The following is an 18,212-nucleotide window of genomic DNA, read 5'->3' on the forward strand; positions in this document are numbered from 1 at the left end:
GTTTGCCTGCACTCCCACACAGACTCTCCACTCCAGGGTTTGTGTTCTGTTTCTAGCGATCCTGAGGTGCCATTCTGTGGAGACATGCTAATAAAGGGCAAAAAAGGAAAATGTTCGGCTTGGGTAAAGGGGTGGTGGTTGAGGGGACATCTTATAACTGGAAAGAATATTTCATTGTCAATAACAGGGTTCCCAGTTTTGTCTGAAGATAAAAATGAAAAATCATTGTTAAAACTTTTTCTGTTGATGTGTGTTAATGTCTGTTAACCCTTCTTTCTTAGCTTTCGAAACAATTGAAAGAGAAAGGATGGAGAGTGGGAGATGTCCTGCAGGCCGTGTTTAAATACTACGAAGTGCTGGAAAGAACTTCAAATGAGGAAAGATGCAAGTCGCTGTTCGATTGGCTTTTGGAAAATGCCTAGGTCAAACTCCAGACCAGTATATTTTATTGTTTGTTTTTGGAAGTAAAGAAACTGATGTTTAGGATATTTAGAATAAAATTAAAATGCAGAATATTAACATTTTAATTGAATTGAGAGGAAAGTGAGAAGCCTTTTAAATGCTTTCTGTCATCACACTGTATATAGTTCATACTTTTGTAATCTTTGTCAGAATATTCTCTTATTCTTCTGTACATGTCTTTGTTTTGTGATGCTGAGAAATATCTGTGAAGGAGGATCTAATCCTGAGGCTGGGGGCATTGCCCAACAGCCTTTGTTTGGATCTACTTAGCTGCTGCAAACAGGGCTGTGGCGGCTGGCCTGGCCCAAGTGATGATTTTGTTCCTTTGGAAGCACGTGGCATCTGACGATAATTCATCTGACATCAAGGAAAAAATCAGAGGCTGATATTTTGTTGTGTGTTTATTTTTGATAAGTTCGTAATCTTTATGTACTGTTCTTTTAGATCAGTTTATTTCCATAGTTCAGCTATTGGTACTTCTAGATTTCCCCAGACATTTAATTCATTAGCATACACATAGTGATCTAGGATTCTGTGAACACCGTGAGTTTCCTTAGCCTTCTGTCAAGTGCTACTGCTGCCTATCATCCAGGAATGAGAAGGGAGAGGGAGAGGTGTTGTGAGCGCGTGTGCAAGGATAAACTTTAACCTCTCCACTAGTTTATTTTCTTTCACTTTAGTATTTTCTCAGTTAGAAACCCACTGTTAACATTAAATAAAATGTCTAAATATTGTGCAGTAAGAATTTTGTCTTTTTGATTTATTCCACAAATGAAAATTCAGGTTGTAAAAACACATTGAAATTTTAATAACTAATGTGGAAATATACTCAGAGAAGCCTAATAATGATCTTCAGCTTTGGGTTTTTGAAGAAGAAGAAAAAATCCCCACTTCCCCAAGAATAATCTTCTTTTAGCATAGTAGGCACCCTCCCTGCACAGCGGACCTGACTGTTTTGTGGTGTTCCCATACACCGTCTTTGGCCTCCACATTCCCTGCTGTGGTCTGAGGAAAAGCAAGTTGACGTGCGTGAGATGAGCCAGGCTCTGTGTCAGGTGTGTCTGTGATGTGCAGATGTTCACACATTTCCTCCACTGATAGAGTCTGGAATCAAGGGTAAATCAGTTTTTGTGGGACTGTTGATTTTTTTCTTTTATTCCTGCCCTCCCCAAGCTCTGGCTTTCCTAGAAGCTGTGCTGAATAGGAGACAGCACCTACCAGGCACTTTGATGGACCTGAATTAGTAATTATGGTGGAGAAGTGTATTGTACAGAGAAAGCCTTACCTTTGCTTTACCTCCAGAACTACATTGTAAACTCTAGTTTTTCTCAGTTTAACATAGAAACACAAGGCCAGCCTTAAACATACATTTTTCTAGGTTTTCTCAAATATTTTTCAGTTTTGGGAAGTGCAGGGAAATATATCCAGGTGTGCTTTTGTGCAGTTGTGGGCTTATACTTGTACAAGGAAATATCACACTGCACTTACGTAATTTGGGTGTGTGTATTGGTTAGATTAACAGCAACACTGAATTCTAAATTTCTTTGAATTGGAAATGGCTATATATTGGTTTTATAAAACGGAAACTGCTTTAGGCTTATTTATGTTAATGGTGTAATCATTTGAGGCAAGCTTCCCCTTATGTTCCTGTTTCTTTGGCATTTTGGTGAAGCTGCTCTATGCCCAGTGTTCTTTATTTAATTGCTACCTGCCAACAACAGTCAGAGGCGTTGGCCTGAGTTGTAACAATAATAGTAGGACTCGCATTGTGTCAGTTCTGTGCCAGAACACGGAGAACGTTAGAAGTATTGGCAGGGCGAGCAGAAGTGGGGGTCGTTTTCCTACAGAAAGTGTTTGCATGTCGAGCAGTGCCATGGACCAGGTGCAGTAAAGCAAGCTGCTGTGAAGCCTGTGGTTTCCCCAGACTTGCTCCATCCGTTTGTGTGTTGTTCAGTCTTCGGGGCACCTCTGTTGAGGTAGCTCCGTCTCGTAGATCTCTTGACATATTTGTGATGGAACATTGTATACTGCCATCAAGTACACTTTGCTCCTAATGAAATACATTTTACTGGAAAATGTTAAACTCGTGATGTGCAGTGAGCTGATTCTTGGTTTGCCAATTTTAAAGGCGTGTTGTGATTGGACAGAAAGAAAGTGCGAGACCCCTGCTGAGGAGCTTCTGGACCGATCTCACACTGAAATAGCAAGCGCGTTTGTTTGTGTCCGTCCTTGCCTAAGTTGACTTTAAATGACATTTGTATTTTATATGTTATTAATGTTGACTTTGGAAAGTATCTCCTGATTCAAGAGAAATGTCACCAGAAAACCACAGAAGAAATGGTAGTAGAGATGGGCTGGCTCTTTGTGAAGTAAAGCTGACTTTACAGCAGCCTTCAGTGACCACATATGGTGTCTTTGTACTTTGAGAAATGCTTAATCTATCCCTGAAGATGTTTAATGTGAATTAGTTCAGTTCATGCTACTCTAATTCTGCTTAGCAAAGGGTTTCTGTTGCTGGTAGGGAGGTTTGTGTATTAAATGCACTGTGTAGAGAGTACAGATACTTGACCCATTTGACAGCCGGCAGCTTTGACAGTGGTGGTACATGTTCTCCATCCTTGAATCCGGCGGAGCCATGCGACTGCCTGCTATTTCTCCACAACTACTATCACCAGTTTCTAATCAGTGTATTATTTTGTAATTTTTCAGAGAAATCTTTACACAGAGTTTAAATATGCTGAGTCCACACATGAGTAGGGAAAATGCTTTCCATTTAAAACCCTGTCTGCCTGTCACCAGCACTCAAGAAGTAGAGAGTGTCTGAGAATTGGAAGGGCCGCACTCAAGAGAAGTGCGCTTTTCTCTTTGTCAGCACGGCCCTGTAGGCATCCCTTGTTTACTGTGCGCCTGCGCTGCACAGGCAGGTGCGGTGCTGGTCACTCCTGCCACTTTATTTATTTATTTTGATCATCTGTACATTCCTTCCATGTAGTTAGAGCTGTTTTTCTCCAAGTTCTTATTTCAGTTTTGTCGTACGGTTTGAAGACTATTTAATGCCAGGCTTATATGTTGCTGAATTCTTGCTGCCTTTGGTTACTTGTGCCGTATTCAAAGTAATCTGCATTCTTGTTCAGTTACTGAATATTAAGTAGAAGCGACTTTGAATAATTGTGGCCATTTGTTTGGGTTTGCTCAATTAGTGCATTAAAATTTTATAATGTGTAATAGTAACTCTTCTTTTTGCTCTTGAGTAATTTAATGTTCATTAACCAAAATAGGAACTTCAAGACGCATTTGAGTTTTGTTTTAGCAGTGGCTCAGCAAATGTTTCGGAAATTACTTTTGTAATAATTTGCAATTAATTGTTCTTTTCATTTTACTCTTGTTCAAGCCTGTGATCTTTCCTCTTCCAGCTAAGAATTATTCAATAAATTTAAGAAATGTCAAGCTGTGGTTTTCATTCTGTAGCATCGTGTTCATTCTGTGTTGAACTAAAACAAAGGCACTCAAGAATGCTATGTTAGAAGACATAAAAGGAGCCAAGTGCTTATGTCATGGCTTCGTTTTGTATTGTATTTTGAGTCCGGGTTTCTCTGTGTAGCCCTGGCTGTCTTAGAACTCTCTTTGTAGACCAGGTTGGCTTCAAACTCAGAGATCTGCCTGCCTCTGCCTCCCAAGGGCTGGGATTAAAAGCATGTGCCACCATTCCCACCTTATGTCATGGTTTTTGAGGGCAGGTGAAGGTTAGGAATATTTTAGTTGAACGCTAGATTCTGTCGATTTCAGAGATGCCATAAGGGTACTGTAGAGGCTTTGAAGCCAGCTGTTCATTTTGGATTTAATGCAAAGGTAAAAAGGATGTTGCCTCAAACATGAGCACGATTTTAAAGTTCTTTTGATCTGGTTTGAGCATTCTTTGGTAATATACAGGAGATCAACCTCCTGACACATCAGGTATGTGAGAAAATCCAAGTTTAGCCCCTTGTAACAGTAGTAGTGGAACTCCACACTTACATCAGTCTGCAGCAGGAAAGGGGAGGAAAGTAGCATTGGTAGATGTGAAGATGAGTGTTAAATTTACAGTGGGATTTTACTAGTAGAATTTAAATGTTTTTTATTTTTAAAAATTTTGGGTATGGGGCAAATGAACTAAAAGTACAGTTGTTAATTCACTTCCTCCCACCTCCCACTTTAAACTTTATTATCAATACCATACCTCAGAGTGAGACTTAGTACCATCTATGAACCTATACGCTGTTACTGTCTAAAGCCCATGATGTGTGTTAAGGTTTACTCTTAGTGTTATACGTCCTATGAGTTTGGACACACATAATACATCTTTGTAGGTCATACAAGTACATTCATTGTCTGGTAAGCATTTGATACCCAGAAACTAGAGAAGAGCTTATTAATGTTTCAAAATGCTTAGAAATAATAACAAAAGATGTAAACCTTGGGTGTTAAGTATGTTATGGTCGTAAAGAAGACAATTAAATACTAACACAAACTAAGGGAGATTCCAGTAAGAATGGTCCCAAAGAATAAGGCATGTAGCAAGGGTTTCTTTTTGAGTGAGTTAAGTGATCATTTGTGACTCGTTCTTGGTGAGTACAGAATTGAGAAGGAGGTACAAGACATGAAGCATCCACATAATTTTCTGAGTGTAAAAGATGGAGAGCCCGTGTATGCAGGGATGAGTACGGAGAGCCCGTGTATGCAGGGATAAGTACGGAGAGCTCGTGTATGCAGGGATGAGTATGGAGAGCACGTGTATGCAGGGATGAGTATGGAGAGCCCGTGTATGCAGGGATGAGTACGAAGAGCTCGTGTATGCAGGGATGAGTACGGAGAGCACGTGTATGCAGGGATGAGTACGGAGAGCCCGTGTATGCAGGGATGAGTACGGAGAGCTCGTGTATGCAGGGATGAGTATGGAGAGCTCGTGTATGCAGGGATGAGTATGGAGAGCTCGTGTACGCAGGGGTGAGCACTACATGATGTCTTGTGCTGTGGAAAGAATGAGAGGGACAAGCAGTCTTAAAAGCTGCTTACAATATTGTGCAAAGCAGTGAAGAGGAGATATGGCATGTTTTCTCTGTCCTTTGTAGCTTTGCAATTGTCACACACTTACTCTTGTTCTATAGGCCAAGGATGAAAATATGCAGACCGAAATGAGTGACACACAGTTGAGAGGGGTTTCAAGGGCCAGTGAGATGACTCAGCAGGGTAAAATGCTAAGGAACAAAGTCTGGACACTTGAGTGTAGCCCCCAGGTCCCATGTAAAGGTGGAGAAGAGAGAGACCTGATCCACATAATTGTCCAAATACACAAGTGTACACACACACACACACACACACTTTTTAACTAACACTAATAAAATGTTAATTAAAAGTAAAACTGAGAAGAGACTTAAGCCCTAAGTTTAACTTTAGCTGTTCTCTATGCACTACCCCCCTCCACTTTAAATAAATACCATGATGGGTTTCTTCTTTTACAGTATGTGATTGAGATTAAACTTTAAAAAATTTTTTTTTGGTGGAGTCTCACATGCTACCGTATTTATGTTGAAATCAAAGGACGATGCCTGGGAGCTGGTCCTGTTCTACCTTATAGGTTCCAGGAATCAAACTCAGATCATCTGACTTGGCAGCAAGTACTTGTGCCCACTGAGCCAACTTGCTGGACTTTTTACAGAACTCTACTGATATGTTTGGCTTGGTAGAAGATCTTTCAAAAGTAAGCACTAACACTAAAGCAGATGCAGCATTTAAATATGCGTTGAATTATCAGCTTCTTAATTTGAATGCTCAGGAGCAACAATACAATAATCAGTAGGAGACAAATGGTGATCGCCTCTTATCCCAGAGCAAGTTCCCGTTGCTTCTGGAAGGTCATACTCTCCGTGTCTTGCTCCCGTTTCTTGCATGGAGGTATTTTGTTCTGAGACAGGAACTGCCTTGGGTAATCCACTGGTCTTTTCACTAGATGTTTTCTTGCCTTAGCCCCTGAGTCATTTGTGAGTTCCAGGCCAGCCTAGGCTACATAGCAAGATCTTCTCTTAAGTGGCCCAAACGTCTTAAGTTTAGAAGACTGTATGTACAGAAGGGTAGTTAGGGGCAGACAGGACAACAATTCTACAAGCTTCCGTTCAGTCTTTACCGTGAATAAAGACAGGGAACTGGGAACTACCCCAGAGTTTATGAGCCCATGTGAGCCCGCAGCCTCAACTGATGCTAAGTGGGTAGTTTAAAATGTTCAAAGCCAGGAGCTGCTTTAACATATTTCTGTTAAGTCTCCATGCCTGTCAAAGTAAAAAAAAAAAAAAAAAAAAAAAAAAGGTATTGAGAAGCCCATATCTGCCTGCCTTAGACTTCTAGTTATTTATAAAGGTTCTAAAGTCCAAAAAATAAAATGAAAAGTGAGAAAGTTTAGTTTTAAGGAAAAAGAATTGTAAAACCGTTAAGTGAAAGTGATAGAATTAGAACCAGCTCACAGACTGGTGTCAGAATATAAAGTAACTGTCACTTTTAAGACACAGAGAATCCTCGTGGTGGTGGCGCACGCCTTTAATCCCAGCACTGGGGAAACAGAGGCAGGCGGATCTCTGTGAGTTCGAGGCCAGCCTGATCTCTTAGAGCTAATTCCAGGACAGGTTAAAAACCTGTCTTGAAAAAAAAAAAGAGGACATGAAGGTGGAAGGGGCAGTGTTGGGGACTGGGGCAGTGAGTGGAGTGTTGGAGTGGGTACGTTAAAGATACATTGGGTGCAATAGCGGTGTGTCTTCTCAGGCTGGCTGGTTGTGACTAGCTCACAGGGCCCACAGGTGATCCTGTTCATGACTTCTCTCCCCCAGCAGCCTGCACAGCACCTACTATACTAGTAAAACTAGAAGGGCAGGGAGGCAGCCTCTGGCTCAGTAACAGTTTATTCTGCAAACAGAGTGGTGGTTTCAGCAAAAGCGTCTGACCATCAAGTTCTGGCAGGCACGCTAGAACAAGGACAGTTGCTTGTGTTGTGTTAGGGTCATCCTGACCCATAACTCCAGGTGAAGCATCACACGCATGGCACAAACCTGGAAATTAGTTTAAAAGATGTTACTTAATAAGATCTGTATAAAGAATTAATGGGTGTGTTAGATGGCTCCTGAAATTTTTGTAAAAAGGAAAGCTGAAGAAGGTTTAACCACAACTGAAAATTATTAAAATTAAAACACTAAAATCATTACCTAGATCTATACCTTCTGAATTGCTCCCTCATGAAAGCATACATTTCAGTGTTTTCTCTGTAGTTCATTAAAATTGGGTGGGGGAGGGGAAAGGCTGCTGCTCCCCTGCTGCGGGCAGAGAAGAGGTTTCCTCTGTCTGCAATGCCCATGTCCTGCTCTCAGTTTGGATTCCTGCATCTACCTGATTTAGAGATTGGAACTCCAAACCGGGGCCAGAGCCTGAGGGAACAAAAGTCCGCAGTACTGGAAAGAGGCTGGAGGAAGAGGTGGTAGGGACTGGGGAGTGTCCTAGTTAGGGTTATCATTGCTGTGATGAGACGCCATGACCAAAAGCAGCCTGGGGAGTGAAGGGTTTATTTGACTTAACACTTCCACATCCCTGTTCATCAGTGAAGGAAGTCAGGACAGGATCTCCAACAGGGCAGGAACCTAGAGGCAGGAGCTGATGCAGAGGCCATGGAGGGGCTGCTTACTGGCTTGCTCCCCATGGCTTGCTCAGCCTGCTTTCTTATAGAACCCAGGACCACCAGCCCAGGGATGGCACCACCCACCATGGGCTGAGTCCTCCCACATCAATCCCTACTTAAGAAAATGCCCTGCAGGTTTGCCTTCAGTCTGATCTTACGGAAATATTTTTTTTTTTTTTTTTTTTTTATTGAGATTCCCTCATCTCAGATGACTTTGGCTTGTGCCATGTTGACATGGAAGTATCCAGTACAGGTAGGACGGAGCAGGCCTTCAGCTAGAGCCAGGGAAGGAAAGCTATTCTTGGCTGGGAATGTGGAAGGCAAAGCTGCACCCTGACCGCGGAGACCCTGGGGCATGAGCAGCAGTGCTGACAGGCCAGGGTCTAACTTGTGAGACTCAGGAACGGAGAGGTTGGAGCTCTGGCTAGCCAGCCGCAGTGGTATTTTGGCAGTCGGCTCTCAACAGCGGTTCCCATCTGCCTCCAGCCAGGGTGGACTGGTCACAGAACGACAGGGCTGGATGGCTGCTGTGGGGACACGCTACCTTCCCACAAATGCCCTGCAGCCTCTTCTTCATGGGTCACTCGAGATAGTATTTGGGACCGATTTAGAAGCACATATGTTCCGGGACAATAAGAGGGAGCCTTTGGAATGGGACAGACTGTGCCCGAGTCTGGATGCTAACTGCGAGGCGGAAGCTGCAGTGCCGCTGTGTGCCTCAGGGTGGTACAGCAGCACAGTCTATGGCTTACAGCACCCTAACGCCTCCTTATTCCGGTGAGCCTGATCCAAGCCTTTCTTAGTCTCCCCAATTTCTTGTTTCAAACAGACTGGGTCCTAATTTAGCCTGTATTTTCAGGTCTTTTCTTGCTGGCCTGTTTCCATCCCCAGTCAGAACTGGGGCGTTTTCTTCTTAAGTTACTAAAAAGGAAACCGCTCTCTACCTAAGTTCAGCTTCAATTTCAGGGCGGAGCTGCTCCCCGTGGGCACTGAGCCTGACCAGAGCCCCACCACCTGGTGTGGGCCAGGCTTGCCTAAGGCAGAGCGGAAGTCAGAACCGCCTGGCGAACCGTCAGGTGGAGGTCAGACACAGGGCACCTGGGACGCTGCACCCGAGCACCTGTCCTCTCTGAAGGGAGCACACGGCCTAACGTAACTTTTCTAGTAAGTTTTGGTTTTCTGACTTCACGTTTGAAGGCACCAGAGCCGTAATCCAGGTGGCAGTCCTCATTCTTGACAGCTAGCTGCCTAATGACCGAGCACCGAGAGGTACGTCCGTGTGCGAGGGCAGACCTATAATTATATCGCTTCACTACTTTTAAATGATTGGATGAGTTACTCTCTGAACCAGACAATACTGATCCTTTTTTTTTCTGACAAAGATTTTTATTTTTTAAAAAAATACACTTCATTTTGACTCTTGTGTTATTTCTTTGAGTCAGCGACGTTATTTCCTGAAAGGTGACAGACACACTCTCACTCCCAGTATGATAAAGGATTCAAAATAAATTCGTAGGGAAAGGATCCCCTTACTATCGCCTTCTGCCCTAATCCGTCCTGCTATGAGCTTGTAAATGTGTTATAGGATCGATTCATGCTGGGATCTAGGACATACTAAAGTATTGTTTGACTGCTCAGAAACATGCAGGAGGGGAAAAATTGTCTGCTGGGATATAGTTAAAACTTCCTGAAAGTGGCTGTTGGTGACAGCCAAGCCGAAGAGACTACCTATCCATGTAGCCCCAAGGGTTCCCCAACTTCAAGTTCTTGATTTCATCTCTTATGGGTTTTTAATTATCATTTTACTACACTTTTATTATTTGTGTGTGCGTGTGTGTATGTGCGTGTGGACCTGCATGCCATGACATGCTACCACGACCTGCACATGGAAGTCAGAGGACAAGTTCCAGTAACTGTTCCCTTCTTCTCCCATGTGGGACCTGGGGATTGGGTTCAGATCGTCAGGTTTGGTGACAAACATCTTCACCCACACTGAGCCCGCTTCCCAGTCGTCTCTCTTTCAAATACATCAAGACAGAACATTACTTTTAGTTGGCAAAATAATGCCTGCCCCTAATACGTCCAGATAGAGAACCGTGAAATCTTTGAATCTGTTATCTTACACGGTAAAGAGAGATTTATTTCTTCACTTAGTACTCATTTATTGCTGGGCGGTGGTGGCGCACGCCTTTAATCCCAGCACTTGGGAGGCAGAGGCAGGCGGATCTCTGAGTTCGAGGCCAGCCTGGTCTACAAGAGCTAGTTCCAGGACAGACTCTAGAAACTACAGGGACACCCTGTCTCGAAAAAAACAACAAAAAAAAGTACTCATTTATTTATCCCTTTTCCCAAGACAGGGTTTCTCTGTGTAGTCCTGGCTAACCTGGAACTTGCTTTGTAGATCAAGCTGGCCTCGAACTCACAGCCTCTGCATCCTGAGCGCTGGGAATTAAAGAGGTGCACTACCACGCCAAACTTTCACTTACTTATTTCTCTTGAGGCAGCGTTCTGTACCGCCCAAGTTGGCCTCCAGCTGACTCTGTAGATGACAATGGTTTTGAGCTCCTGATTGTTCTGCCTCCAGATGTCGTGACCCTGAGATGGGGAGAGTTCCATGAATCTCCGTTGGGAGATGGGTCTGGCTTTTGGAGAGTGTGACTGCAGAACGAGGGGCTGAGAGGGATGTGCTATCCTTGCTGTGAAGGCCAAGAAAGGCCCGGAGCCAACAAGTGCACGCTGCCATTGGTAACCCGAGCAAAGGTGAAAATGGATTCTGGGAGCCTGTGGAAACAAAGGGCGCCCCGAGAACACCCGTGTTAGATGCCTGACCTCCAAAACTTCGAAACGGCAGGAGCTACATATTAAGGCTCCATGTTTGTGTAATGTGTTAGAATAGCTGATCCAGTGTGGTAGCCACTAGCCATGTGCAGTTGGAGACTGCCTGAATTGTGACTAGTCCAAACTGTACTATGTCATATGCAGATAAATTTCAAAGCTTTCGTGGGAAAAAGTAAAAAAATTTAAAAAGCTCTAATATTTTATTCTTATTGATTATATGTCAAAATGAATTTTTTTTAGATGAAATGAAACACATTTTTTCATTAAAAATGCATTTAAAGATGCAACTGATAAAAATTGAAAGTACAGCTATGGCTTGCATTCCTGGCCCACAGGATGCTTCTCCTGGGCAGAGCAGCAGTGCCAGATCCCTGAGCGATAAGACTGGCTGTTCTCTTAGTGCTGAGCAGTGGCAGTGTTCAGATCCAGGCTGGGTTCTTAGAGAAAGCCAGGTTTCCTGTGTCCTCTGGGACGGGATCACAGGTGGAATGCTATATGGGTCTCTGTGTCCTCGTCTAGCACATGCTTAGAAATAAAAAGAGCACGCGGCACTGGCGTTAGCGAACCCTCGAAGTCCTTTGACGTGATGAAAGCTGGCAAGTTGGTTCAGACACAGTCGACCCGGAGGAGCTAGGAGCCGTGGTCTATGGGGATGCGGCAAACTGGGTTTTTCCCTTTGTGACCAGCGTTTGTTGTTCTGTTTTCCCTTCCAGGCTGGGGTCATTTACCATTTTCAGCAAATGTCAAGCAGAGAAACCAGAAGGCTTGCTTGTAGCCCAAATACCAAGCAGTACCCACGCACAGCCTCCTACTGATGTCTGTGACCATTTCCCGGCAGGTGCAGAGAAAAATGCCCCAAGTTCAGAATCAAGGGACCAACTTTGCCTTTGAAATTTTGATTCTCCTCTGATTTGCTCCATCATCAATTTAGCATCCCTTAATCCCATTATCACAGCTGCTAATGTTTACATTCATTGGGGCTGAGAACTGTGGCAGTGGATCTGCTTAGAAATATTTTTAAATATCAGAAATAATTTGCTCCAGTAATGAGTTGTCCTTGAACAGAGTTTGAGAATATTGCCAGTTGATTTACTACAGCCCGGACACTGATGTGTGGAATCTGTGGGGGTTCCATATGCATTCTAGGTCAAAAATATACTGTTTGAAATGTGTCCGCCATAGTAACATACAGCTAAATGTTGCTCCCCCCTTCCTGGATGAGGTCACTGCTTAACTCAAATGAACTTTGTGCCATTAAAAAATGGGGAAGTACAGTTTATTTCATTGCCATTTGAGTCTGCTTTGAGGTATTGTGGACGGAAATATCCTGGTTACTGGGTTGGGATGATTCATGGAGTGGAACAGCCTGGAACCCAGCTTTATCTTGTCTTCATCTTTATTTTGTTTTCGGTATGGGAACTAATCATTTGAGGTTGGCAATATGGATTTTGGCCGAATTTCTTCAATATTTTTTTCTATGTTTCTTCACCTCAGAACAAAAATCTCCAAACACAGGCTGCTCTCCAATCACAAAACCTGCTCACGACCCCTCTAAAAGGTTGCTAACCTAGACATTACAGTAAATGCTCCCTGGTGTTGGTTAAGCTGTACAGTCATTGCTTTTGGTCAAAAGCAGAGTGTTACAGTGTAAACCCAGAAGCAAGAAAGAGAATTAGGAATGAGAGCATTGCCAATGGAGACAGTATACAAACACACACCACACATCACCCCCCCACACACACATCACACACACACATACCACACACACCACAAATGCACACACACACACATAGCACACCACACCCACACACCCACCCCACACCCACACAATACACCCCCCCACATGCTCACACACACACACATGCACACACAACACCCACACACCACACACACGCATACACACACCACACAACATACCACACACACACCACAAATGCACACACACATACCACACCACACCCACACACCACACACCCCACTCACACACACACCACACACACACATACACACACACACACCATACCACACCCACACCACACCCACACCACAGATTGGATTGTAACCTTTTTAAAGACCTCACCTCTTACAACCCACAGTGGTTAGCTCAAAGAAAATAACTAAATAAAATAAAAGGCACAGAGCATTTCCGTGTGCCTCCCAGGCAGTTGTCTTCACGTGAGGGCTGTGTGGTACTCCGTCACTTCTGTGTGGCTATGGGCTGTGTTTAGGGAGGAAAGATTTATTTGTTTGTGACTTCAGGAGATTTTAGTCCATTGGCTGAGAGAGCACCTTTACCAGCTCGACCTTCTCACTGATACGCAACTTCATTCTTAATCTAGACACACAAACGCAAACATTGTATACAATTACAAGGCACTGTGTAGTGTTTCGATGCATGCACACACTGTACAGCATTTCAGTCAGGTTCTCTCTTTCTGCCTCCTCAAATGTCTATCATTCTTATGGTTAGAACACTCAGAGTCCTTTCTTCTAGCTTTCTGAGACACGGCACACACGTGTTATCTGGAGTCACTGTATCATGTAATAGCACGCCATAGCTCCTCGCTCCCACTTACTTGGTCACGCTTACCTCCAGACCCTGCCAGTCACCGTTTGGCTTTCAAATCTAAGAACTTATTTTAGATTGCACACATGAGTGAGATCACGTGGCACTTGTCTTTCTGTCTCTGGCATATTTCTTTTAGTACGGATTTCCATGCCTGTTGTAAGAAATGACAGGATTGCCTTCTTTCTTGGTCTATGCTGTTGTTTGGTGTGTATAAACTTCACTTTCCTCATTCATCATTTGAAGGTCATATTGGGCTGTTGCCATTTCTCGGCCCTTGCTGATGGTGCCGCGTAGACTCAGGCGCGTAGATGTCTCTTCAACATACAGATTCCATGCGCTTTGGGTTTACATGCAAGAGTGGGATTCCGTAATCATATATTAGTTCTTGTTTTAATTTTTCTGAGGAATTTCCATGTTGTTTACAGCAATGCCACAATGAACTCAGTTCCCACCAGCAGCGAGGCAGGGTTTCCTTCTCTGTCCATCTTCAGCCGTGAAATTCGTGATACTCAACATGTTTTCATCACCGTTTTGTGTTTTTCTTCCTCTTTTTGAAAAATGTCTACTTAAGACTTACCCACTTAAAAACCAGCTTAATTATTTTTGTAATAGAGCCTTTCAAGTTTCTTATGGATCCTTGATATATCAGCTGAAGTTTGTAAAAAGAAAAAACATATTTGCTCATTGTGCAGGCTGTCTCTCTGCCTTGCTGATTGCTCCCCTCTGTAAAGCAGCTTTTTAGTTTGGCAGATTTGTGTTTTGCGGCATCTACTTTCTTTTTTTTTTTTTTAAAAAAAATATTTATTTATTTATAATGTATACAATATTCTGTCTGTGTGTCTGCCTGCAGGTCAGAAGAGGGCACCAGATCTCATTTCAGATGGTTGTGAGCCACCATGTGGTTGCTGGGAATTGAACTCAGGACCTTTGGAAGAACAGGCAATGCACTTAACCGCTGAGCCATCTCTCCAGGCAGCAGCATCTACTTTCTACGCTTTCAGGGGTCTTGTCTAGGATCCCCTCTCGTGGTCCAGAGTGGGAGCATTTTTCACACTTTCTTCTAACAGTTTTGTGACTTTAGGTCTTACGCATACATCTTTAATTTGCTTTGAGTTGGTTTTTGTGCCTAGTGTGTGTGGTGTCATTCTTTTGAGTGTCTATCTGATAGCGCCCTTTATTGAGAAGCTTTGCTTTTCTGGACAGTGTGTTCTCAGCACTGTGGTTGGAGGTCTGTTGGCTGACCGTAAATGCTGTCACTTCCAGGTTCCCTCTCCTGCTGTTTCTCTGTCACCTCCTTCTTAGGGTTCTGGGAGCATTTCTGGATCATTCTGCTGCCACTAGAGACTCTAGGAATAAACATTTAAGCAGGCTTTATCATGAGCTAAAGTTCAAGGTTTATCATGTTCAATCAGTTCAGCCTGGAATTTTCCAAATGTGCTGCACATTGTCAGAGACAGGAATTAAATATATTTCTTGAAATGCCATCAAAGAATTTGTTTGTATCTTGAAATTCTCAGTTTACTTAGTATTCTAGTTCTTTTTCTGTTGCCATGACAAAACACAGACCAAAAGCAACTTTGGGTGGAAAGTATTTATTTGACCTATTACTGTATTTATTTTGGTTTTTTTTTCAAGACAGGGTTTTTCTGGGTAGCCTTGGCTGTCTTTGGATTTTCTTTATAGACCAGGCTAGACTCGAACTTAGAGATTCACCTGCTCTGCATCCCGAGTGCTGGGCTAAAGGTGTGTGCCACCTTTATTTGACTTATATTTCCAGGTTATAATTCATCCTTGAGGGAACTCAAGGAAGAAAGCTGGAGGCAAGAGCCATGGGAGAACACTACTCACTTACTCTCTGGCTCGATTTCTGGCTTTATACACCCATGACTTCGGTACAGGGCTAGTGTCACCCACAGTGACCTGGGCCATTCAGTACCAATTGATAATCAAGACAATCCCAGACAGACATGCTACAGACCAATCTGATGGAGGCAGTTTCCTCTCAGGTGGCTCTGGACTGTGTGAAGTTGACATTTAAAACTCTCCGAGACACTTGGTCATATCTACTAAGAGGCAGCTGCTCAAACCTAATCAGGTCCTTATGAAGTTCAATAGAACTATTTTACAACATGATGACTTAGCAACACACCAACCAGAAAAAAATGTTAGGTAAAGCATATGCTAGTTAGCTGACTTAGTCATTCCATATGTATACATATTTTAAAGCATCATGTTTTATACCATAGATATATGATTTTTATCAATTAAAAATTCAAATTATTATTGTGTGTGTGCACATGTGCACACACATGTGTATGTTCACCATGAAGCACATGTGGAGATCAGAGGACAACCCTGTGGGGTGGATTCTCCTTTCCTACCTTTCTGTGGATTCTGGAGGTTCAACTCAGGTTTAGTCTGGTATAGCAAGAGCTTTACCAAATGAATGACCTTTAAGACCCAAAATATCTTTTTAAAAATATCTTTATTTTTTTTTTTTTGTTTTTCGAGACAGGGTTTCTCTGTGGCTTTAGAGCCTGTCCTGGAACTAGCTCTTGTAGACCAGGCTGGTCTCGAACTCACAGAGATCCGCCTGCCTCTGCCTCCCGAGTGCTGGGATTAAAGGCGTGCGCCACCACCGCCCGGCTAAAAATATCTTTATTTTTAAAGAACAGAGAGAATAAGGACTCAAAATAATCACCAGTGAAGGGGTTTCTAGGCATCTTGGGGGTCGGGGTCATAGACGCACCACTGAAGTGGGAGTAGATGGTGGTTTCTTTGCACTAATCCAGCCTCTTTCAAAGCAGACACTGAATTGTAACAGTGGCTCCCCAGGACTTTCTAGAGACTTCTCTCAGTTCTACAAAGAAAAGACTGAGGTCTATGTTGTAGAATATTTGTTAAATTATATAAAAATGTGTTACATTTGTTTATGCTGCATTTGTTTAATGATGTAAAGATGTGTTGCCACTTCACCTTGCCTGCCTAAGGCACCTGATTGGTCTATATATAGCTGAATGACCAATAGCTAGGCAGATGAGGGATAGGCAGGGCTGGTGGGCAGAGAGAATAAGTAGGATGAGGAAACTAGGATTGGGAGGAGGAGGAGAGGGGGGGAAGAAGGGAGAAAGAGAGGGAGACACTCAGGGCTGGTCAGCCGCCAGCCAGCTAGACACAGAGTAGGACATACAGAATGAAGAAAGGTAAACAGCCCTGAGGCAAAGCACAGTTGAAACAGGTTAATTAAAGTTATAAGAGCTAGTGGGACAAGCATAAGATAAGGCTGGACAATCAAAACTAATATTAAGTCTCTGTGTCATGATTTGGGAGCTGGTTGGTGGCCCAAAAGCAAGCCTGGTACAGGTCTAAGAAGGTAATGATTAGCTGTGGATTGGGGCTGGAGAGCACTTAGCAAGGACTAGATAAGGGGAAGGCCAGGTTGTAGGAGTACCTAGGTCATTATATGGGACTCCATGTTTGCATTGGATGTTGAGTGTGTGTGTTCATGAAGACTTATACATAGATGAATACTTCTATCTACCTTGAAAACTGCCAAATTAGATCTTCAGATTGTGACAGTGGCCCAGCAAGCTGTGTTGACAGTAAATGGCAAAGGTGCATTTGGAACCCATTTTTGAACTCTTTATTGATCACCTTATGTGGTGTTGAAAATGCCCGTTACACCCTGCAGCATGAAGGGAATAGCTGTTGCTTATCAGCTCATCATGGCTCCTCCTGGATCCCAGGTTTGCCTTGGCTTCTCTGCCATAGCCCAGTAGCTGTTCGCCTTTCAGAATGCATCTGGCAGGACTGCTACCAAGGGCACAACCACTCAGACGGAGTCTTAGCTCTTCAGACGTTCTTAAAGCCCTGGACATCTGATCTTGTGGCTGAGTCTCAGCCATTGGTTCTTGCAATGGAGATTCCCAGTCGCCAGTTCGATTTATCTTTCCCTTCCCGTCCAGTGCCATTTCTCCGTCTTTGTATACTCTCTCCCACTCCTGCAGCGGAAATTTAAGAACTTTCTACATACCAACAGCACCTGGCCTCTAGGTATGCTTCCTGCCACACTTTGTGGTGCTCCGGAAGCATGGATCCTCTTAGCATGTGGCGGGAATTACTGTTTTTTCCCCAGGGGACGGGGTGCCTAAGTGGCTCATTGGGCTTTTCCACCGCTGCTGACGGGCTTAAATTTATGGCAGAGGTTCATATGAAATGTGATTTTTGTCTTTTCTTCCCCCCCCCCCCCCCCCCCCATTTCAGGCAAGAGTACAGATGGGCTGTACTTTTAATTTTCTTGCTGCCACCTGGGAAGAATTTGTCATTTTGTTCCTAAAGGAAGAAAAAAAAGAGACGCATATGACATAATCTAATACAAATCTGTGCCCAGCAATTCCCCGGACTCCCGGAGAGCTGTTCCGGCAGCTCGTGAGATAATCTGTCTGTGTGGGACCGTCACGAGAAGGCTGTGGTTTCCACGCAAGTGATTTCTCCCTACATATTCATAAAGCTTCGAAGGGCGGAGAACGAGAATTGGGCTGGAAGCCTTGCTGGTTCAATAAAACAAAGCAGCCAAACCTCAAAAGAGCAATGTTGAAGCGGCTGGAATTGAACGAGGGCAGGGTCTTTGCGCACCTTCGCATCTGAACA

At 43.5% G+C, this 18,212-nt stretch overlaps 1 protein-coding gene across 4 annotated transcripts in view; it reads left to right on the plus strand.

Moving 5' to 3' along the window:
• Akap11 (A-kinase anchoring protein 11) overlaps positions 1–3,909 on the plus strand; it is a 44,995-nt gene extending 41,086 nt beyond the window's left edge. For all 4 annotated transcript variants that reach the window (XM_038309869.1, XM_038309872.1, XM_038309873.1 and 1 more), the window contains one exon: positions 282–3,909. In XM_038309869.1, coding sequence (XP_038165797.1) covers positions 282–422 — 141 coding nt within the window. In that variant the 3' untranslated portion in view covers positions 423–3,909. The remainder of the gene's footprint in view (positions 1–281) is intronic.
• The last annotated feature ends 14,303 nt before the right edge of the window (positions 3,910–18,212 follow it).

Source organism: Arvicola amphibius, chromosome 13, assembly GCF_903992535.2.
Source record: "Arvicola amphibius chromosome 13, mArvAmp1.2, whole genome shotgun sequence".
Classification (NCBI taxonomy): Eukaryota; Metazoa; Chordata; class Mammalia; order Rodentia; family Cricetidae; genus Arvicola; species Arvicola amphibius.